We start from the raw sequence: 22,311 nt of genomic DNA, 5'->3' as shown, positions 1-22,311 counted from the left end.
CCGGGGTGAGACAGCCCACAGCCCAGGTCCAGCCCCCATCTGCCCGATGCTGCCGCAAGCGTGCGTACCCCTCCCAGGCACGTGCTCCCCAAACGCAAGCCGCCAGCACCCACGACATGCCAGCCACTGATCTGCATTCATCCCGCCGGGCGCCTCAGTCAGTCCCCATTACAGCCTGATCTGCCGAGGAGGAACGAGCACAGAGAGGCCAAGTCACTTCCCCACGCTCACACAGCCGAAGTCAGGCACCCTCGTATCCTCCCCGGCGCTGTAGGCACGAGGGACCGGAAACCCACAGACGTCTCTGCTTACAGAGCCCTGGACACACAACTGCTAAGAAGGACCAGACTCCTCTATACCTGGTGACCCCAGGAAGCCCCACTGACACGTCCACTTTGTCTTCCTCAAGGTGGCAGGGTGTCGTGGCCTCTCCGATTCACTGAGGCCGTCAGGCTAGGTGTGCGTGCTGGTGGTGGTGGAGCAGAGCGGCTCGGACCCAAGCGTGCCGAAACAGAGACATCGGCCCTGTCGCCGGCCCCCGGCCCGCTCCCCCCCACCCCCCGGGGGGGGCCACCGCTTAGGATCCAGCAGCCCGACACTTGCGGGAGACCGGGGCTGGCCCCCGACCTCCCTGAGCCTCGGTACCCCCCCAGCCCGCCGCGGGGAGTGGCGGCCACCCAGCCGGGCTGTTACCACCAGCAAGGGCGCTGGTGGGAGGGGCGTCCAGCGCAGGGCCTGCCGTCCAGGGGAGCTCCGGGGCAGCGCTCTCCTAGCAACCTGTCCGCAAGGGTCTGCCGGTCCCTTCCCTCCTCACGTGCCAAGGCTAACCGTTCCCAGCCAGAGCGCGGCTGCTCAGAACCAATAAAGAGGCACCGAGGGAAGGCCCTCATTCTGTTTTGTATTTTCACTGGGACCAAAAGACCAAACGCAAGCTATTTTTAAGGCCTTCGCGTCTATCTGGGTAAATCAAGGCTGGCTGGAAGTTTAGCGTCAGGAGTTCCTGCTTCACCCTGGCTGTGGGCGTCAGACTCGGGTCAGTCTTGGGAGCAGGCCCTGGGTGCCTGCCTCAGTGGGGCTCTGCCACGGGGTGTCGGGTCCGTCATCCCAGGCCTCACGTTTCTGTGAGCCCCCGTCTGTGCCAACTTCTGAGAAACAGGGCGGCCCGTCTGTCCACAGGAACCCAGGGTGCTGCGGAGGGCAGGGCCAAGTCCCCGCAGAGGACAGGCCACCACGGGGTGCCGAGCAGAGGTCCTGTCCGCGCTGGGCGTGGGCGAGGCACCAGGGGCTCAGCGCAGGGAAGGGACCAGAGACGGAGGGGGCCTCCTGCGTCCAGACCTCTCCCCGGAAGGCCAAGTCTGGGCAGACTTCAAGGAGAACAGAAGCGAGGCAGTTCAGAGACAGCCCACCAGCCGAGTCACGACCCCCGTAAGCCTTTGGCCCCCCAGGCCAGCACCATCATCCCAACCACCCCTGCTCCGGGCACACGTGAGGCCAGAGCTGGGCTATTCCCAGCCCCCAGCCTCCGTCTCGGGCCGAACAGAATGGAGATGAGGAACCCCACCTGCCCGGTAATGCCGGGGCTGCAAGAGGGCGTGTGTGCACACGGGAGGGGTGCCTTCCCCTCCGGCCCTGGGCCTGTTCTCACCCCTGCAGTGAGTGACTGGGCCGTACGGTCATCCTGGTGACCACTCGGGCTGTGGCTGAGCACAAAGCAAGCACCTACTGTATGCACCGGCCTTGTCGTCTGTCCAGTGCATAGTAGAGGCGATAGGGGAGAGCCCACTCATCCAGACCTGCTCTTCTCCACCTGGGCCCCTCCCCACGTGAGCTGGGCCTCACCCACTATGGGCCCCGTCGCCCTGGCCCATGGGCCCGTCTAGCCTCCCAGAGGGGCTGGCCCCGCCGCCTCCGACCTCTGCCTATGCTCCTGGGGACACGCCCTTGTGGCCTCCTGCATGTGTCTGTCGGGGCCTGGGGACGCAGGACCCAGGCTCACATTGTGGTGCCTGCGTCTGCATGAGGAACGCACCTTCCGGGGGCCTGGGTGTCATTTGGACTCGGGAGGCTACCAGCTGCCAGTGAGACATCAGGGGACCTCACAGTGGGCGCCCAGGAAAGCACCTGCACCAGACGGCCCGGGGCACAGGCCGGCAGAGGCCCTGGGGACGCCTGGGCCCAGCTGCACCTCCAGGCTCCCCCCCCCCGCCCCCGTTTCCTGTCGCTCTGCTCCATGTCTCTCTTCCTGTGCCCTGCCCTGCTTTCTCTCTGCCTCCACTCTGTCCTTCCCCTTCCTGACACCCCCGCACTAGGTCCCCNCCTCTGGGGGCCCCCCCCGTCCCCACCCGCGCTCCACGCACCGGCCCCGCCCCCCCACTGCCCCGGCACCGGCTGGCGTGAGAGCTGCAGGCAGACACCAAAGCCCTGGGGGCCGCGTCTGCAGGGTCTTGTGGGCAAGCTGGACCTATAAACACACGAGGCCCAGCTGGCAGAGGGGTCCTGAGCCCAGACGCAACAGCCTGGGGTCCTCTCCACCCGGACGTGGGAGGCAGGCCTGCCCCGGCCATGGCAACCGTAGGGGCGGGGAGGGGATGCCTGTCTGGCCCACATGCCCCACGGACTCCCCGGGAGGCTGGAGCCAGCCAAGTGGGCCCCGAGGCCTGCACCGCGGGCCGGCTCCTGGGGGCAGCAGAGCGTGGGCAGGGGGGCTCTGGGCCCCACAGTCCCCCGTTGGGGTCACGGGGCAACGGGATAGGGGGCAGCAGGCTGGGGCGGGGGGGGCCCAGCAGGTGAGCCCCTGTGCTCTGCCCACCCCACTTCTAACAGCCCCTGCAGCTGGCCCAAGCCCTCCCAGCGCGGACCTCCGAGCCCCCGAGGCAGATGGCGCCTCCCCCACTTCTGTGCAGAAGGGAGCCAGAGAGACGGGCCTGAGGCCAGCTTCCCTGGAGCCAGAGGCCTGGGCAAGCCCCTGACTTGGGTGGACCTTGGTCCCTTGACCACAGAGAGAGGCCGGTGGTAGGTCACGGCCGACGCTGGAGCGGCCACAGCGGCGCCCTGNGGTACCGGGGGTTGGGGGGGGGGAGGGCCCTGGCTTTCAATGTCCAAGCTGCTGCACTGACCTGAGGGTGGTGCACGGACAGTCACGTGAGCTACAGAGTCACCCGCAGAGCAAGGTGGCCGGACGCAGGGGTGAGTCCTGGAAGGAGAGAGAGATGCTGTGTAAGTCTTGGGAAAGAGCCCACCCCGATGCTCCCCCTGCCCTGAGGGACTGTGAGGTCACCTCAAGGACCCCAAGTGTGACTCTGTGCCCCAAACGCTGGGAATGGAACAGCCCAATTTTCCAGGGTCATCCGCCTCTGGGCCGCAAACATGTGGACTTGGGGCCAGAGAGATGCTCGTTCAAAATCAGACTCGGCGAGGCCTGATGGCTTGGCCGGGGCCCCCTTACTACCTCTCTCTCAACCTAGGTTTTAGGGTTGGGGACAGTCAAGTGACAGAGTGCATGAGGCACTGGTGGGGATGAGGAGACCAGGACTATGATGATGCCCTCATCCAGGGCGTCAGCCCCAGGCGGCTCTTTGGGCATCACTGTGGCAGAAGGTACTCCCTGAACGTCACTTCTTGCAAGGGATAGTCTTTTCCTCTTTGCTTTGGCTGCTGGGAAGCTCAGGGCTGAATGTACAGCTCAGCACCAGCAACTAGCAGACTTCTACGTGGCTCAGCTTCTGCTGGGCCTACCTCTGATTTCCCCTCTGCCCCAATTCCCTCAGCTGTTTATTTTTACCCTTGTGTATGTTCTGTGTTACTCTAAGCTTCAATAGAAACATATGCACATTTTATACTCCTATCTTTACTCATTTATGTGGCCGGACAAACACAAATACTACCTAAAACACCTTCATTCCCTCTCGGCCCACGTGATCAGTGGGGGCTGTGTGTATAGGCTTCATCTCTATGGGCTGTGACTGTTCCCAAGCCAGAACCCCCACTTCTTGGCGAGAAAAAGAGGCTCCCTCTTCTGTTCCTTTGGTGCCTGGGGGAGGGGGGCACAGGAAGAGGTCTGGATGCCCCTTTTGCAAATGAGAAACAGAATCCCAGGGAGAGGCCATGGCTTCCCCGAGGCCACACAGCACTGAGGGCCAGGGAGAGCCGGGACCCGGGAGGTTTGATCTCAAGACCGGGGTTCAGGTCCCTGCCACGGTGCGGCCGTTTCCGTGAGCCCTCAGGGTTGGCGGCAGCCCCCAGGCCGAGCCTGGGTATGGCAGTGCCGTTCCAGGCACGGACAGAGACCTCGGGGGGAGCACAGCCAGGCTGGACCCCCCGCAGGCCCCACAGCGCACCTGCCACGGGCGGGTACACACGGGCCTGGGAGCGCCCCACGGCGCCGCTCAGATCCTGAGGTCAGCGTGGAGACCTCTCCCCACATGCAGGTCTCCGCAAGGCTGTGAACCTGACGTGGAGCCTGTGGCCGTGGCCAAGGCAGGCCTGGGCTCCAGCGCCCGGAGCGCTGAGAGCCTCCAGGCCGCCTTGGAGACAAGGCCCCTGGCCGCGCGGAGCCGAGGCCGCCCCCACGTCCCCACGCCGCCTCCGCTCGCCCTCTTGTGTCAGTGCCGGCACACGGAAACCCGAAAAAGCAGACGGAGGGACCGGCCCCTGCTGAGCTCCGGCAGAGAACGAGGCTGGAAGAGCACCGGCACGGCCCCAGCACCGGCAGGGCTTCCTGCCCTTGAGTGAGGTATAAACCACTGTGCTTTCTGGGGGCCTCCCGGGTGCAAAGACTTTCGTCCCATCCCCTGGGCCCTCACCGAAGCCACGCGTGCTCTGGGACTTACTTTGTGTCCCCAACCCTTCACCAGGAAGAACTTCTGCCCCGAGTCTTAGGGATGAGTAAACTGAGGCTGCAAAGGAGCCTGTCCAGTCGGCCGGCTCGCAGCCGGGGCCGCGGGTGGTGACGGTCAGAGCTCGCCCGGGAGAGTCTCTGCACCAACGGCCCGGCCCTCTCTCCTTCCGTCCGCCCCGAAGAGGTGAATCAGAGACACCGGCCGCTGGGCGGGCAGCGGGACTGAGAGGCACGGCCCACGGCAAGCCACGGAGTCCACGCACACACCTCGCTCCCGTCCTGGAGGAACGGCCTCATCCACCTGCCAGGGGCCAGTGAGCCAGCCCCTCGGGAGCCCTGGGCGGGGCGGGCCCTGCGGAAGGCTGAAAGATGGGCTCACGCTCCCCTCCCGCCGGGCCGCCCACCTCCCGGGCTGCCCCCTGAGCTAAGGCCGTCTATCTACCTGGGCCACGTGGTCGTGGAGTGTGTCCCAAAGGCCACGATGGGTCCCAGTTCCGCGGGGGGGCTGGGAGGAGTCGGGTCCTGAAAGACACAAGGTGACCGAGCCATCAGCTGGGGCAGGGGCTCAGCGTGACCCTCCCCAACCACAACCACCCACAGGTGCCCCCCACCCCCGCACTGCAGGCGGGTTACTGACTGCAAGGAAAGCCTCGTCTGACCGCCCTGTTCCCGACCCTGGGTGGACCCCCACCCGAGACCACACCCCAACCACAGGCTTCCTTGCAGTCCTGCTGCTCACGGCTCCAAGGTCTGCAGGGGAGGGGCCGACGGTGAGGCTGCCGTCACAGTGCCCCTCCCCCCAGCTCCAGCCCTGCGTTGGCACCTACTGTCCCCCGGGCCCGGAACGTTCTCCTGCCATCAAAGCCCTATTCCTCATTCCTACCCATCGTTTAGGTCACTCTTCCAGCGATGCCGCCTGGGTCAGAGCGGCCTGGGGCCCCGGCATCGGCTCACAGATTCCGGCCCTGCCTGCCTCCCGGAGGTAAGGAACGGACCCACTCTGCCTCTGCCCCAGGCTGGGCGTGGCCGGGTGGCCGGGAGGGAGGGGAGTCCCCGCACAGAGTCCCAGGGGCTGGTTCCCTTCCCCCCCTCCCCTGCACTCTTTGAGCACCCCAGCTCCCTGAACATGCCAGGCTCCCACGGACCCCCCCACCTCAGGTGCAAGAATGCGGCTGCTCCATCCCTTCAGGAGTGCGACCTTCCCGAAGCCTTCCTGTCACCTGAGCAGGTCCCCCCACCTGGAGCCACCAAGTGGCTCACAGCCCTCCCGGCAGAGGCCCCAGACGTGGGTGTCATGGGACTCATGAGGCCCTCAGAGGCTGGAGGGGGCCTGCTGGTGGGGTCCCCAGGATGTGCTTGGACTCCCAGCCCCCAAATGCTGCGCGGAGCCCCAATGTCACCCCCTGAAGAAGGAGATGTACAGGAGCCTATGAACCCGATGCCCCCTGTCTTGCAGGCAGTGTGGACTCAGGACCCCGAGTCACACAGCTCTGGGTTCTAAGCCTGTTTCTCCATCTCAGCCTCAGTTTCCCTAGCTGCGGGATGAGGCTTCTGGCCGGAGCATCCCACTATCCTACAGCGGGGGGGCCGTCCCCGGGAAGACACTGCCCTAGGACCACACAGCCCCTGCGTAGCCGGCTGGGACGCCCTCTCGGCCTCTCCCCCTGCACTGATGTCTGTTGGACAACCCCAGGCCCACCCGCCCGAGCCCACATGATGCCCCCAGGAAATCCCTTGAGCAAGGTCGTCTCCGCCACCCTCACCTGGAGTGGACAGGACAGTGCTCTGGGGCTGCCCAGGGAAGGAGCACCCCAAAACAGCCCGGGGGAGCCAACGGAGCAGGCCCCCACTCTTCCCTCTGGACGGGGCTCACAGAGGGGCGCTCCCACGGACGGCTCACCACGGTGCCTACAGGCCCAGCAGCCGAGGCCCCCCTTCTGCAAATAGCCCAATTCAATACAACTAGTCGATGTCAGGAGTAGAAACTGGGCTTCCGGGGAGCTGGGGGAGGCCCCCCGACGTCTGTTCTGGACACACAACGGGGTGTGGAGCCTCTGTCCCGGCAGGTGAGCAGGGCTCCAGCGCAGGAGCAGGTATGGCCCTTGGCCTGACCCCTGAGACGCAGGAGCCACACGTGGCCATGGCTGGAAAACTCTAGACAGCGGCCCGGGGCGGGGGGTGTGATGTGAAGCCTGGGCGCCCGGTCCAGCTTCAGAGCAGCACTGACAGAATGCTCTCCCCCTGGGACACTCTGTTGCTCCCACGTCCTGGCACCCACGCTCCCAGTGACGGCACAGAACAGTCAGGCGGAGTGTCCACCGGGGACCCACGCGGGGGAGGCCCCAGCGGGCCCAGCACACGGCGGCCCTCTCTCGGCCTGCCCATCTTCACTCTCTGCTTGCTTCCCGTCACCGTGTTCTGGCCTAGGCAGCCCTCATGCTACCTGCCCCCGGAGCCTCTAAAAGTCTGCCGAGCCCGTCATTCTCCGTCTGCGCTGCCTGTTTGGGGTTCGGCTCCAGGCACAAGATCATCTTCTCTTGCCGTTTCCTCGGGGACGTGGGAGAGGACGGCCGCCCCCAGAGCCATGGCCAGCGTTACAGCGGACAGGAGTGGAAGTCCCAAGCCCAGGGCTGGCTCAGTGATGTCCACCACGGCTCCCCTTCTGGGGCCCCCACACTGGGACCCAGTCCCCCTCAGAGCCTGCGCCCCATGGTGTGGTCACTTGCGTGACAGGGGTGGCCCAGGCCACCTTGGCAGCTTCTTCTCCACGCAGTTCTGTGCTCTGCAAGGCTCTGTCACATGGCTGGCACTTATCTGTCCGAAACACTAGGTCCCCACCCTGCTCCCCTGTCGCCTGTCAGTATCGCTGGTCTCTGGAACATTCCTGTGTCTGTCTGCAGGGGGGCCCAGGGGCCACTGAGGTCCCATTGCAGCTCTGGACAATCCCCTTCACCTCTCTGGGCATCAGGCTCCCAACGTGCTACACAGGGACAGCGACACCCACCTCCCCAGATTCACATGCGAGACGAGGGGCCCGAGCAGACACGGTGGGGCAGGGACCCTGATGTGGGCCCAGCCGCAGGGCCCAGAGCCATGGGAGCTCAGACCCCCAGAGGGCTCATACTGCCTCGTCCACGCTTCTCTTCAGCATTAAACTTGGCCTTCCTCCAAGGTCACGTGCAAGAGAAACATCCGCCCCACAAGAGCCAGTTGCTAATGAATCCTGCGCAGAGCATACCCTCAACTTACATGCAGAAACGGGAAGGACGGAGGCCTGGCCCTGGGTCCCGTCAGACACCCGAGGCCTCAGAGGGACCCCGGACAGGCGGGAAGGGGTCAGAAGTAGGCCGTGAGCTTCCGGGCAGCCACATCCTGCAGCCGGAGGCGGCCTGATGCACAAGCCGGGCTGCGCCCGCAACTCTCCAGCTTCGTTTGAGCCAACATGGCTCTGGCGGGGACGTGGGGCGCGACAGCCACCGCAGCGGGCGGCGTGGTATGGGCACAGGCAAGCCCAGACCCACAAGGACACAACGTCCAGTGGCAGAACCGCTGGCCCCGGCGGGGAGCCTCGGCCGCACAGCCAAACAGGCCACCTAGAACCTGCCGCGTTCTGTGGACTTCAAGGAGCCCGGCCTCTCTGCGCCCCAGTTTTATGGCTTAAAAAGCAACCATTTACAGCAACTGTAAAAAGCTGATGTCAGGAAGCGAAAGAACACGAAACTCCCAACGGCGTGGCCAGCGCGCACCACACTAAATCCCCACCTCGGTTCCAGAAAAGGGAGTGGCTGCCTGAGGCCCGTTCGCACACCCACCTCGGGCTCTGTCGAGTCAGGGTTTGTTGCAAAGGACATCAAGGTATCTAGTGGCGCAGAACCGGGCCCAGTGCTAGCGCGGCCACCGAACTGTCCACAGACGTCCCTTCCCGACATCAGGCTCTGGGCACCCTGCGCACAGACGGTCACTGGTGGGCGGGCCCTGCCCCAACGTGGGAGCACGGCCACCAGCATCAGCCTCGAGGGGCCTCCAAGTGCTCCCCAACCTCCGTGGCCCCTCCAGGCCCCCAGGTCACCTCTGCTCATTTTCAATGGCCCCGGGGACGCGCTGCCCTCATGGCAACATCCTACACCTCCCGTAAACGTCTCTCATTTAAATGTTTTCTTCATTCCACAAGATCTGCCCAGGTGAGAAAAGGAGAAAGAGCAGCAGCCGCCGGGCCCTCCTCTGCTGAGCCCAGGCCGCGGAGGACCCCCCTCCCAGGGGGACCCTCTCCCGTGTAGCAAGGCGGGCGGCCTCGGCCTTTCCTGGCAGCGTCTCCCGCACCGTGTGCCCTCAGGTGGCTCTGTCACAGCCGCCGGGCCCAGACACCGACACTGGACAGCACCCGGATGCTCCGTGGCTCATGTGCGGGAGACGTGTTAGGACTCACACCTCGGTCTTCCTGCCCAGATCTTCCCCCCTTCCCCCGGGGAGACCCCGAGAAGTGGGGTCCCAGCTCGAAGCCCAGGATCACTGGCGCACACCCGGGGCAGCTGCCCCAAACCCGGGGCCTCAGCACCTTCCAGAGACTCACCAAACGTCAGCGGCGCAGGTTGGAGAGGGTGGGGATGGAGGTTCAGCGCGGGGGAGGGGCTGGCCTGAGATCACACAGCAAGCTGACAGCAGAACCCGGAGGGACTGAGGTCCCCTGCCTGTTGGTTAAGTGTCACCTTCCTGAGGCACATTTTTTTTTTTAATGTTTTTTTTATTTCTGAGAGAGAGACAGCGTGAGCAGGGGAGGGTCAGAGAGAGAGGGAGACACAGAATCTGAAACAGGCTCCAGACTTCGAGCTGTCAGCACAGAGCCTGACACGGGGCTCGAACCCACGAACCTTGAGATCATGACCCGAGCCAAAGTCGGACGCTTAACCGACTGAGCCCCCAGGCGTCCCTTAAGGCACGCTTTTTAAAAGGCCATAAAGGAGGGCGCCTGGGGGGCTCAGTCAGCTAAATGTCTGACTCGGTTTCAGCTCACAGTTCATGGGATTGAGCCCCATGTCAGGCTCTGAGCTGATGGCATGGAGCCTGTTTGAGATTCTCTCTCTCTCTCTCTCTCTCTCTGTCTCCCTCCCTCTCTCCTGCTCACACTCAGTCTCTAGAAATAAATACATATTAAAAAAAAAGAGAAAAAGTCCTTAATGGAAGCTGCCCCAGACCTGCCCCAGCTGCACAAAGACGTCAGGGCCCTCGGAAATCACAGGCCCATGAAGATGAAGAACGAGGAAGAAGAGGCGTGCAGGAGGTGCTTCGGACGGGCTGGGCAGCCTACTGCCAGGGGAGAGGAGGGAGGAGGGCTTGGCATTTTCGAGGACTTCCTGGAGGAGGAGGACTCCCCTAGGCTGCAACGCGGCAGCAGGGCCCTGCAGGAAATTCATGAACTGGAAACATCTGACCTCAACTAACAGAACAAGCCGCTGCTCCGACGACACGTGGTGGGAAATGGCCGCAGAGCCTGCTCGGGCTGCTCTCACAGCTGGTCTTCCAACCGGAACCCCCCAGGAAGCGGCCGCCATTTTCCCGTGGCCTGGAGTCCTCCCTCCATGGGCCGTAGGTGCTCAGGGCACAGCCACGTTGTCTGTGGGGAGGGGGGCTCACAAGCCCCTCGGGGTTGTGCAGAAGGGAACATTCCGGTGGAGGTGGAAAAGTAGCCTCTGTCCCGTGTCTCCAGGCGTCCGGACTCCCCGGGCCAGGAGGCGAGTCCGGCAGGAGGGAAGGTGACTCACAGCCTCCGCTTCTTCCATTTCAGTCTCTGGATCCCGTTTCATTCATTCACGAAACGTTCCCCAAGCGCCTGCCCTGTGCCAGGTTGTGGTGATTTTGGCCTGTCCTTCTGGAGAGGCTCAGTCTTCCAGGGCAGACGCATACCATGACCTCATGACCCAAGCGTGGAGCTATGGGACTACAGGGCAGTAGGCAGGTGGAGAGCAGGGAGGGCTTCCAGGAGGAGGTGATGCTGCGCCGCAGCCTAGAGAGTAGGCGGGTGGCAACACGGAGAGGGGCAGAGCAGGCTGCTGGGATCCTCTCTTTTCCCAGAAAGGGGGAGACCGGACTTCAGCCAGGAGCTGGAAGGGAGCCCCTGGGGCGGGAGTCGGGGCAGAGCCCTACGTGGGGAATCCCACGTCCCCATATGGATGAGACCTACCCACTAAGCTGCAGGTATGTCTGCACGGCAGGACTTGGGCATGGTTGGGGGGCGGCTGGGAGGGGAGTCAAGGCTGACTCCGCAGGTCAGCAGCTGGGGGACAGCCCCCAGGAACTCTAGGGGGAAGGAGGGGACAGTTTTGGTCCCAGAAGAGGAAACCTCCTGGGGGGGGTGGGGAGCTGCCCACAGTCGGGCCCCAAAGGGCGCGCCGTCCAGGCAGCCCACCTGGGCCAGCAACAGCCTCACCCGCACCCGGGCCAACATGGTGAGCCGTGTCCTCACTGAGTTTTAGGGCGCGCCCAGATTCCAAGGCAGAGAAACGCACCACCTGGCCTCTGCCCGGATCCACGGCCCCGGCTCCACCTCCTCCTGCAGCAAGAATGAGAGGCGTCACCTCCACCCTGACCCGTCACTGCTCTATTGGGCCAGCGGGTCTGGCTGGGGCTCCTCCATTAAGAATCCGTGTGAGGGGCTCAGCCTCCCGGACCTCGGCTTCCCAGCTGGCGGCTCGTGTGTTCCGTGAGGTCGCCCCAGATAGCAGACGTCAGGGCTCGGCGCACAGAGGGGCTCTGTCCCCGGGACACAAAGCAGAGCCTGGGTGCTGGGCGGCGCCCGCTGGCCTCTCTGCCTCCCCCACCAGTGGGTCTCTGGGGCACAGGGGACTGCGACGGGAGGGGCACAGAGACCAGAGGAGCCGGCCTGCTCGCCATAAATCACCGAGCCATGCTTTATAATTATCTGGGCACTTAAGCTCCTCTCTCGTCTCTTCCCCCTTTCCCTGGGGAAATTTCCTTCATTTCCTACATTATCCCCGTCTCCCCGCACGTCTAAATCAACCTTGGCCACGCCGCAGCCTGCTCTCCCGGCTGGCTCCCTCAGCCTACTTCCACTTCGGGAGGGCAGGCTGGGGCGCCCAAAGGTGCTGGCTCCCAGGAAGCGGTCGTTCGAACCCCAGTTCCGCTCCTGCCCCAGGAAAGAAAGCCGAAAACGCCACCATGGCCCGTCCTCTGAGCTGCAGTGGTGACGGTATTCCGGGGGTCGGCTGCTCCTCCCTCCCCCCAAGATCTGCTGGCAAACCCAGGTAGCCGTGGGCTTCCCTGGGGAGGCGGGCCCGAAGGTGAGTGGGTGGATCCCGGACGAAGAAGAGGGCCAGCTACCCACGGCCTTGAAGTAGCAGCTCCAGGTGACCTTGACAAACTCCTTTCCCTGGGGCCAGGCTGGGTAGTCCCTGCAGAGCACGTGGTGATCTGGAAGGGGTAGCCTGCTTCAACGTGACGAGGGTGCTGGGGTGCGTGCGGCTCTGACGCCACCATCTACCCACTGTCCAGCTCGACCCCAAATCTCGCCTCATTCCCACGTGCCTGCAGGTCTGTGTTATCATCCCCATTTCGCAGCTGAGAACACCGAGGCCCCGGGGGGAAAGTAACTGGCCCCAGTCATTCCTGGCCCCTGTGAAGGGCTGCTGCGTCCGAGGTTCTGCCCCTTGTACGTAAGCTGGAAGACATCCCCAGGTGACACCGGCTGGGTCCAGCAGAAGGCAGGGCGGGCCAAAGTCCGCGAGTTGTCCCCCGTCCTGAGGGGTGGAGGGGAAGGCAGCACCTCCACCAGGATGCCAGGCTGGGGCTGGCGGGGGTGGGGGGCGCTGCCGTGGACCAGCCAGCCCTGGACAAGCGTTTCAAAGTCAACAAGGAGTGCCCTCCCAGGCCTGTCTCCCAGGGGAGTGAGCCAGCCAGGTTTTTTTTTTAAACCTGGATCTCATTTTCTGCCCACATTTCTGACCTCCGGAAGCCTCTCGGGTAGTTTTCCAGAGCCCTCTGGATTCTGTCATGGGCACGTTCTGTGCCTCCGCTCGCTGCGTTCACAGCCAGGTCGCTGCCACCCGCAGATGCCAGGTGGGGCCTGTGGGCACAGCTGCCCGGAGTCCCCCGCTGCCCGCAGCCACGCCGGGCCTTGCCGGGTCCACGGCGCCCACGGGCTCTCCAACAGCCATCTCCGGTCAAATTCCATGCCTCCTTCCCTTAAAAAAAAAAAAAAAAAACCTCCCTCTTTGAAAACAAACAAAAAACCCCAGGGCTGTGACCCGGGGAGCGCTGGGGATGCGTCGGCTTCATTTTCTCTTTCGTTCTCTCCTCCTGTCTGCATGGCAGCCAGCCGGAGAGACACTTCAACCCTCTCGTTTTACAGACGGGTAAACTGATGCCCAGAGAGAGAGGGGGGCCTTGCTGAACACCCCCCCACGGATTCTGTGGCCCAGCCAGGAGGCCCTCAGCAGCTGCCATACCTGGGCAAGAGCGGACAGGGTCGGAGTCCACAGCCGGTCAAGACAAGAGCACCGTCGCCCTGGGCGGGACCCTGCACCCGGGGAGCGGGGCCGAGGGGGAGAAGAAGCCCCCCAGGCCCTCACTCCACCCAGGGGTTCCCGGCCCCGTGGCACAGAAGGCTGGTGCTCAGCATATGCAGAAAGAAACTTGGTTGGGGGGGGGAGGGCAAGCCTTGAACTTCAGGGGCAGGGCTCAAGGAAAGCAGGCTGGCTCTAATGGAAACCAGTCAGCGGGCCAAATGCAGCAGGAACCCCCCCCCCCCGCGGTTTCCATGGGGACGGAGCCTGGGGAGGTGGAGCTCTGGCTCGGTCACGGCAGCAGATGTGGCCTGTGCAGGGCTGGCGTGGGGTGGCGGGAGGGGCGGCGCTGTGCCTGGCAGCAGGGCCCTGGGACGTGGCAGGGCCCGGGCTGGATGCAGTAACCAGCCCGGGGCTGTGGGGCCACCACCTCCGGGAGGCTTCCTGGATTCATCGGGCCGGCACTGTGAGCTCCGGGCTGACTTTCTGCTCCCTGCCCGGCTGGGCCCAGCCCCGACCCAGCACTGGGTCCGGGCCTCCCTGAGGGTGCCCACGTTTGCTAAGTGAGGTCCCCGTGCCCGTGAGGGGGAGACAGACACATTTGCCTGTCACGGCTCTACCCTTATAGCAGAGGACCCGGCCCGCAACAAGGTCTCCTTGGTCCAGTCACGGGATGGTGCAGTCTGTCCCTCCTGGACCCCAAGCCAGAAGCCAGGGCCTGGCCACAGCAGCCTCCCCAGCCTCCCCGGGAGGCGCCCTAGACAATGAAATGGACCCTGAGCAGGGCTGAGACATCTGAACTCGTGGGATCAGGGGCACGGGCGCCACAGCAGCGACCACGTGGACGGACGGGGTGGTGATCCTCAAAGGCGACACGGTCCCCATTCGCCCTCACCCCAGCACCTCGGTCCTACCCTGCCCCGAGGGACTCCCCCCGCCCCCGCTGAGACCCCTGCCACGGAGTAGACCCAGCAGGTGCTGATGGCCCCGCTCCCGGCCGATCCACGCTGCCCACGTTAGCACGAGGTGTGGGCATTTCCATAAGAAAGGGGTCCGGGCCCCACATGAAGAACCTTTGAAAAACCCCAGCCCGTCATCTACACCGCAGGCTCCCGGCACAATGGAAGGGTATGAATTTGGCACAGAGCGGAAAGGGCCATTTTGAGAACATCAAAGGCTGCACAACGGTCTTGCCTTGTCCAGTTTCTAGAGGAGCCCCCAGAGGTTTTTGTTCCCAGTGTCGGAGTGATGAGGTCCACAGCTCACCTGGGCCTTAACCTTGGACGTTTCCCTGCTCTCAGCCCCAAGAACCCTGACGGCAAGGACGGCAACCCTGACTCCCTCCCTTTCCATCGCCTCTGCCACCCTGGGCACTGTCTGGACCCCCAAACCAGTAGGAGACAGGGCCCGTCCGAAGGAAGGGACAGAGGCAACCCTGGCTCTCCCTGGGGGCGAAAGAACTCTGGTGGCAAGGACAGGTCCGTCCCAGCACTGCGTGTCTGGGGACAGCCCACCAAGGTCAGCGTCCACGAGAAGGAGATAATAAAGAGGGATCTGACATCCAGCTGTTCCCACCCAGCGAGGGGAGGGCGCAGGCCCTGCGGTCAGGGAGCCGACACAGGTGCGGGCTGTCACTCACTAGCTGTGTGACTCTGGGGACGTTCCTTGGCCTCTCTGAGCCTTGGTTTTCTCACACAGAAAACTGCTAATGCTAACGCCCGCCTTCCACGCCGGCGGGGCCCTCGGCCACCCTGTCCACCCCACCCCCAGCACCGGAATGGCGCCAGCACCCGCTAGCACTGACGAGATGTTAGCGTGAAACGGAATGAGTCAGACTGTGCGTTTTAAAATGGATGTTTAGGGGCGCCTGGGTGGCTCAGGTCAGGATCTCACAGGCTGTGAGTTTGAGCCCCGCATCAGGCTCTGTGCTGACAGCATGGAGCCTGCTTGGGATTCGCTCTCTCTCCCTGCCCCCTCACTCGCTTGCTCTCTCTCAAAATAAATAAATAAGCTTAATAAGATAAGATAAGATGGGATAAGATAAAACAAAACAAAACAAAATAAAATGATGTTTAAAAAAAAGGTCAAAACAGTCAGCCAAGTCTGGCGCTTAGTAGGTCAACAAAAGATACTCCTCCAACCCCAAGGAACTGAGTCCTGTGTGCAACACCTGATATGTGCTGACCCTCCCTGAGGCGAGCTCAGTGTGGCCCCCAACTCCCTCTCCGATGGAACTCGGGGTGCCTGCCTCTCTGGTTCCCCACACTGGTGCCGCCTGAGCCCATCCCGCTCTCTCCTCCCCCGGCAACGGGAGGCTCACGGCCCTTCCGGCACAGCATCCGCCCAGGCCCAGGAGCGCCCCCCTGGAAGCCGCTTCCCAAAGCCACGGCCGGCACCGTGGCACAGGCCGGGCAGCCGGGCGGGACGGCCTTCCACGCAAGACTCCGTCCCCGGTGGGGGGGGGGCAGAGCTCCCCTCTGGCGCTAGAGCCCCCTGGACCGAGGCCCACCCATCAGGTGCTGGGAGCCTCCAAAGGTCCTGGCGTCGGGAGACTTACTATTTGCTGATCGCAACTGTGAGGGCTGGAGCGGAGGGCGCCTTCTCCGCCCTGCAGACGCCCCACACCCCGCTGCCGCCGCCACGGGCCGCCGTCATGTCACACGCGCCTGTGCACGGCCGGCGGGGGGGCTGCCTGCCTGGACCCTCCACGGCGGGCTCAGGTGGGAGTCCTCGCCCTGCTGAGCGGGAAGAGGCCACAGAACCAGGAGGCTGTGGCAGGAGGGAACAGCAGGAACCGCGTCTGCCTCCGGGACCCTCCGCCCACGCCCGGGCCGGAAGTGCGGGCACACCCACTGCAGGAATCCCAGGGCAGGGCTGGGCGCCCAGGAAACTGGGCCAGAGGCTCCCTTGCACGCGCTGGGGCAGCCCAGTCCCCGCGGCCCCCACCGCGGCTCCCCTCTGGGGGTCTCCCATCCAGCCAGGGCCGCGGGGCCCAGAGGCCGGGGACCCTTTTCCCAAGGTCCACAAGCAACCGTTCCCCGTCCAGGGGAGGAACGGCAGGTGACCTCACCACGCTGGATGCCACCAGCACCCTGTGGGGAGGATTCATCCCCTTGCTTTATGGACAGGGAAACTGAGGCTGGGATGGGCACGCGGCTCACCTGAGAATCCAGGCCTCTGGTCTCCACCTAAGAGGCCCCAATGAGGGGAAATACAAGCGAGCTGGGGCCTCCCAGACAGGCTCTCACATGCCACCTTGAACCGTTTCCCGAGTCTGATGCCGTCTCATCCGCTTTAGAGACAGAACCAAGGCCTGTAGTGAGAATCACTGTCATTAAGCCGGCCTGTGTCCAAAGGTGTGTTGGGTGTGCACACGACCTCCTCACATCCCCCCCGCCCCGATCACCACCTTACCCACGGGGGCAGGTGGGCTGGGAAACCTCAGTGTGGCCTCCGGGCGGCCTGAGCCCCGCATCAGGTGTACACACGGACACACGCAGACCTGCCCCGGGGAGACTGACCCCGCTGGCCACCTCTTGCGGGAGGGCTGCCAGTGCGCCAACAGGCCCACCCCTGGGCCTTCCGGCCGCTCCCCTCCCTCGGCCGTCTTCCCAGATCCTGTGCTGGGCCTGCCCGGGCCGCCATTTCCTCCCGCGGGCCCAGAGGCTCGCTTCCAGTCCTCGGAGTTTGCAAATGGCCGGGGCCCGGAATGGCCTGTCCCTCGGAGGAGCCGGGGCCAGGCCCGGCCAGGTCGCAGAGTGCAGCCAGCCCGGCCAAAGGGCCTTCCTTCACCTCCCAGAAGCCGGTTGGGCCCTGGGCCGCGGACACCGACCCATCACGGCGGGGCGGCACAGTGCCTGGCGGGCGTCCCCAGGGTGGCCCACGGGCTCCAAGGTTCGAGAAGCCACGAGGAGTGCCTGCCTTAAGGGGATGCGGTGCCTCCAAATGCCAGCCCATCTCTGGAAACCTCTGGAAACCACCGACATACCAGGGGACGCACGGGACATGTATGTGTGTGCGTGCACATGTGTCACACACAGAACACACGCACGCACATGTGTTGCAAGCACAGGACATGTCATGCTACACACACGGGACATGTGTGCACATGGGCGCTACATGTACGTGACACATATGTGCTACAAGCACAGGACACGTGCGTGTGTGTTGCACATGGCACATGTGTGTGCATGTGTTACATGCATAGGAGACTGTACATGTTGTATGCAAAGAACATGTGTGTACATGTGTGCCACACACCAGACACAAGTGTACATGTGCATTACACATGACACGTGTGCGTATGTGTGTTTCATGCACATGGCACCTGCATGTGTGTTACACACAAGATATGTGTGTACATGTGTTACACACAACACATGTGTGCACATCACACACACAGGCCACGTGTGCACTACACAGGACACGTGTGTGCACATGAGTCACACACAGGACATGTGTGCACTTGCTTTACACACAGGACACATGTGCACGTGTGCAGACACGTGTGTTGCACACAGGACACGTGTGCACGTGTGTGCTGCACACGGGACACCTATGTGCGCACAAGTGTGTTACACACACAGGACACCTTGCATGCGCGTGTGTTACGCGCACAGGACACGTGTGCACGTGTGTGCTGCACACGGGACACCTATGTGCGCACAAGCGTGTTACACACACAGGACACCTTGCATGCGCGTGTTACGCGCACAGGACACGTGTGTGGCGCACCTGTGTTACACGCACACACCATGGTGCACCCGTACTGGCACAGGCATGCCGTCCACACCTGACCACTGCGTGGACATGCAGAATGAACGTGGGCTTTGGGGGGCGGCAGGCCCAGGTCTGAACCCCACCCCCATCTTCAGCAGGTGGCTGAATCTGGGGGCCCCGTGGCAGGGCCAGTGCCTCCCCTGGCCAGATGGAAATGGTGCCAACCCCCATTCTGCACGCATCTCTGAGACTCGGGGAGAAACCAAGGGCTACCAGCAGGCATGTGGTGCTCTCTGCGAGCCGAGTGCCACGCCACGTGTGCCTCGTGTGTGCTACCAGGAGGCAGGGGCACTTACTGCCCCCCTTTTACAGACGAGGAAATGGGGACACGGAGAGGTGAAATGCCTTGCCTTGGATCAACACGGCCGAATAAAACCTGCTCAGTCTGAGCCCCAGCCTCAGTCCCAGAGCTCACGCTCTTCTTCTGTACTCTGCTTTCTCAAATGGGAAAGGCGCCCGGCGTGGTGTGGGCGCACGGCTGCTAGTGTAGCCACCATCACTCTGCCGTTCCTCCAAGACCCTGGACCTCAGAGCGGGGGCTGCTTTGCTTTGCCCTTCTTTAAGAGCACCCAGACCCGCGTCAGCCATGTTCTTGGAGCTGCTAGTAAACACAGTTCGGATGCCGGCACGGGGGTCTGAAAAGACCACATGGGAACGGAGCAAGTGGAGAAAAAAAATCCAAGAGCAGAATCACTAGAGAAAGCGGCTTGCAAGGAGCTCTGGCCAATTTCATCCACTTTTCACGGCCCCCGCCCCTCCCCAACATCTCCACCAACAGGTACGTTCCTTGAAATAAACAAGCCACAACAAAGCGCTTCTATTAACGAATGGAAGGAGCCTTGGGGAGCTTGCAGCAGACGGTGGAAGCAAGCGCCTGTCTCTCGCTCAGGTTCGGCAGCAAGCACCAAGGGAAAGGCAGCCTCGGCGGCTGGGAAGGGCAGGGCCGGACCCCCAAAATTGGAAACAGCAGGAGCTGATGGGGGGGCCGCGGGGAAGAACCCTCAGAATTGGTTATATCACAACGTGAGCAAATTCACCCCATAAACAGTTATCGTTTGTAAATTACGGTGGCCGTAAAACTTCTCTGTCTTCACGTGTGCTGATGGCCAATGAATTCTGCACCTCGTTATCTTGGGGAGATCATTTTATTTTTCAAGTTTACAGCTACTCTTTGTAGTTCACCTGTTGAATGTTTTTTGTGGGGGGAGGAGGGATTTAAATGTACCTTTAAACATGCAAAACATTATGCGATTTTTCACAAAGATCTCAAAATAATTTTCTGTCCACTATACAGAACAGCTAGAGATTTCATGAAGATCTCAAAATCTAAAGTCCCAAATGCTGTAATTTTGAATTTCAGTCTAGTGTTAACGCTGTTTGTGCTGCCAGATGACATAAAAATTGGTAATTAATTTAGACCCTTAAGGTCCGTTTACATAGGGCATTAGGAGTCTTAAAAGGCAAAGACAAAGATCAAAATTTAAATTATAATCTAATGACGGAGAGGGTGTTTCCGCTACCGAACTGTTCGGGGGATGAGAAGATCGATGCACGGGACCGTTCCACTACACCAGCGCAATTTGTTTATTTTGACCTCCGTTCTTCGAAATTGTCGACTCCACAATTGAAATACGCAGTGTGTTTCAACAAGGACCCAGCAGTCGTAATGACAGACCAGCCCATCTGTGTTGTGAGAATGTATAATTTCAGCCTACAGTGGGATTTATGTACAAGCAACGATAGAACACTGCTCTGTGCGATACTTCCTCCAAAAAAAAAAAAAAAAAACCACAAAAAACTGCCGAGAAGAAATGGGTGCCGTGGAGAAGGCTGATATCTTGCCTGATCTGGAACACAAAAGATTCCATGGCATTTTCCCGATGGGGGGAGGGGGGGAGGCAGAATGTTATTACCCAAGTTAATAAACAAAGATGGTAAGTGATCTCACAGAAGCACCCCGCTCTGCTGGGCGTAAAACGTGCTAGCTGTACACGTTACAACCTTTAGGTGAGCAGAATCTCGGTGGAAAATACAAATTCAGGATGAAAATGCTCATTTGCGGAAATTAATTGATTTTATGCTACTTGCTCTTATTTCCGAAAAGGAGATGAAGTCATGTCCAGGAAATCGGACTGTCATTCCAGGATTTGGGATTTGAGACCTATTCACCTACACTGGTTATACCAAAAAATGAAATTTTTGGAGAGGAGGCGTGGGCAGCGATCAAAAGCATAAATTCTTCAAGAACGATGGGCCCTCCTTTTCCCCGACCCACCTCTCTCCACTCTCGCCTCTTGTGCTTTAGGATTTATGACACTCTGTTTTTTTCCTATTACTTCTATTTTGTCGCCGGTGTTTTATTCGGTACTTGCTAAATGTTGGGGTGGAATGACCCTCCGGCTCATAGCAGCAGAATGTGGCATTCTACATTCACGATCACGAAAATGTTTTAATTATCTCTGCCATATCCGCCTGTCTCTATAGCCCCAAACCTCCAGTATCGACTGCTGCCTAATCTAAGAACAAAAGCAGCCGTGATAGGGCTTGTGTGAGCCGAGCTCACTTTTATATGTGGTGGGGTCTGCCCCGGCCGGCTGCTCAGACCCACACAGACAGGACCCAACGCCTCCGAATTAGGAAAACAAAGATGTATTTACGTGGGAATTTTCCTCTCAGTTGCAATGTAGAACTTTCCGGGCCTGATTTTCCATTTTCCATAAATCAAGACCCCAGCTACCCTCAAACGTGGGGGTGGGGGGGGAAACCCAGGCTGCATCCGTGGGTTCTTTTGTCAGCCTGCCAGAGGACGGAGGTGATTCGCAGCTGAACTCCGCAAAGCCCACCTTTTAAATGAAAAGGGTCAGCAGTTTGGAAGGGTAGGGGACCATCACAGGAACTCGGGCAAGCACGGGGTTCAGCGTGGCCTGGGCACGCAAAGGTCTTTGAGGGACTTCCACCCCCGCTGGCCACGGCTCAGGCCCCGGACAGTCGAGTGTCTGGGCTCGCAGCTCTGCAGATGGGAAACCAGGATGGGAGCCGGCACAGGCCGGGCCTGGACGCCTCAGGCCCCCGAGGGTCCGTCTGGCCCACGTGCACCCCACGCACCGTCTGTGGGCAGGGCGGTTATGAGCTGGGCACAGCGCCGTTAGGCGGAATCCCTGGGCTTAAATAAGTGTTCAAAAAACAAAGCACCAAACCACCTAAAAGATTTTCCCCATACTGAGCTGAGAGCCGAAAAGAGCCTTCTTTTCCCTCCCCTCCTCACCCGAAATAAAATAAAACGAAAGGCAGAAAAGAACCGGATCCCTAAACCGAGGACATGGCAGCATTAAAGATGCCGGATAAAATAAAAGGGCCTCTGTTTCTCAATGCAGAACCCACCCTCCCGTACGCCGGCCCAGCCCTGCCTGCCGAGGACTTTGCAGGGAGGAGCAAGGGCGCTTTGGTGTTTTTCCCTCGGCCACTCCTGGCACCACCGAAAATTAAGACGATAATAATAACGGTAATAGTAACGAGACCCCCACGAGGAACCGACCCCGCTGAGCAGGAGCGAGCAGGCCGCGCCTATTCACGCCTCCTGAAACATTCGTTCAAATTACAATCGAGCATGCAGCTCCTGTAAAATAACAAACATTCATTTTTATTGTGATTCCCAAAGCCTAGAGCTTTGGATCTTAAAAATAAACGGGCCCGGCTTCTGCATTTTCCCTGCAGTTTTTTGGAAAGGCTCACTTCACCGAAGGCTGGTTGGGGGGGGGGGTCGGAAATAGAATTTTGAATTTCGATAACCAATTAGAGGGAAGGAAACGTAACAGGCATGGAGCACAAGATGGCAGAGCCCTCGGCCGATCTCCAACAGAAGAGAAGGGAAGAAGGGGACTTACCCAAGGTGCAGGAGGCTGGGGAGCTTTCTCAAAAGCAAGGGAGTGGAAGNCCGACGGGCCCTCAGCCGTCCTGCTCTCTGGCCACCCTCATCCATCGGTCCCCCGGTCGCGGCCGGCGCGGCCTGGGCCTCGGCCACCCCGGCGCCCGGAGGCAGGGCCGCCAGGAGCCAAGTGGTGCTGGGGAGGCTCTGCTGCCAGCCCAGGAGGCCGAGGAAAATGCTACTTTTGTCTCCTGCTCTCATCTGGCACTGGCTGCCCGGGGAGGGGGGGCCAGAGGCGGCCGCTGCGGCTCGGG

At 61.6% G+C, this 22,311-nt stretch overlaps 1 protein-coding gene across 3 annotated transcripts; it reads right to left on the bottom strand.

The window, feature by feature from the left end:
* Window positions 1-896: 896 nt before the first annotated feature.
* Window positions 897-22,065, bottom strand: LOC144226468 (uncharacterized). Of its 3 annotated transcripts, none has more exons than XR_013333652.1 (4): window positions 22,017-22,065; window positions 5,280-5,359; window positions 3,117-3,193; window positions 897-1,364 (listed from the first exon to the last, which is right to left on the bottom strand). XR_013333652.1 is itself a non-coding variant. In XM_077757871.1 (4 exons), exons 1-4 carry the CDS (start codon window positions 8,686-8,688, stop codon window positions 1,024-1,026), a joined length of 537 nt encoding a protein of 178 aa, XP_077613997.1. In that variant the 5' UTR covers window positions 8,689-8,730; the 3' UTR covers window positions 897-1,023. The 3 variants fall into 3 exon arrangements, 1 of the variants encoding a protein (XP_077613997.1); XR_013333653.1 differs by lacking the exon at window positions 22,017-22,065 and adding an exon at window positions 15,911-16,078; XM_077757871.1 differs by lacking the exon at window positions 22,017-22,065 and adding an exon at window positions 8,650-8,730.
* Window positions 22,066-22,311: the final 246 nt, after the last annotated feature.

Source organism: Crocuta crocuta, unplaced genomic scaffold (assembly GCF_008692635.1).
Source record: "Crocuta crocuta isolate KB4526 unplaced genomic scaffold, BGI_CrCroc_1.0 scaffold143, whole genome shotgun sequence".
Lineage (NCBI taxonomy): Eukaryota > Metazoa > Chordata > Mammalia > Carnivora > Hyaenidae > Crocuta > Crocuta crocuta.
This window is presented reverse-complemented; position numbering and strand designations above follow the sequence as displayed.

Excerpts from the sequence above, each read along its gene's own strand:
- LOC144226468 (XM_077757871.1), bottom strand. The coding sequence starts at position 8,688 with ATGTCCTTTGCAACAAACCCTGACTCGACAGAGCCCGAG. Across the intron at positions 3,194-5,279 it reads TCCACGACCACGTGGCCCAG|GACTCACCCCTGCGTCCGGC; the intron begins GTAGATAGACGG and ends CTCTCCTTCCAG. Across the intron at positions 1,365-3,116 it reads TGTCCGTGCACCACCCTCAG|TCTGCCCAGACTTGGCCTTC; the intron begins GTCAGTGCAGCA and ends TTCTCCTTGAAG.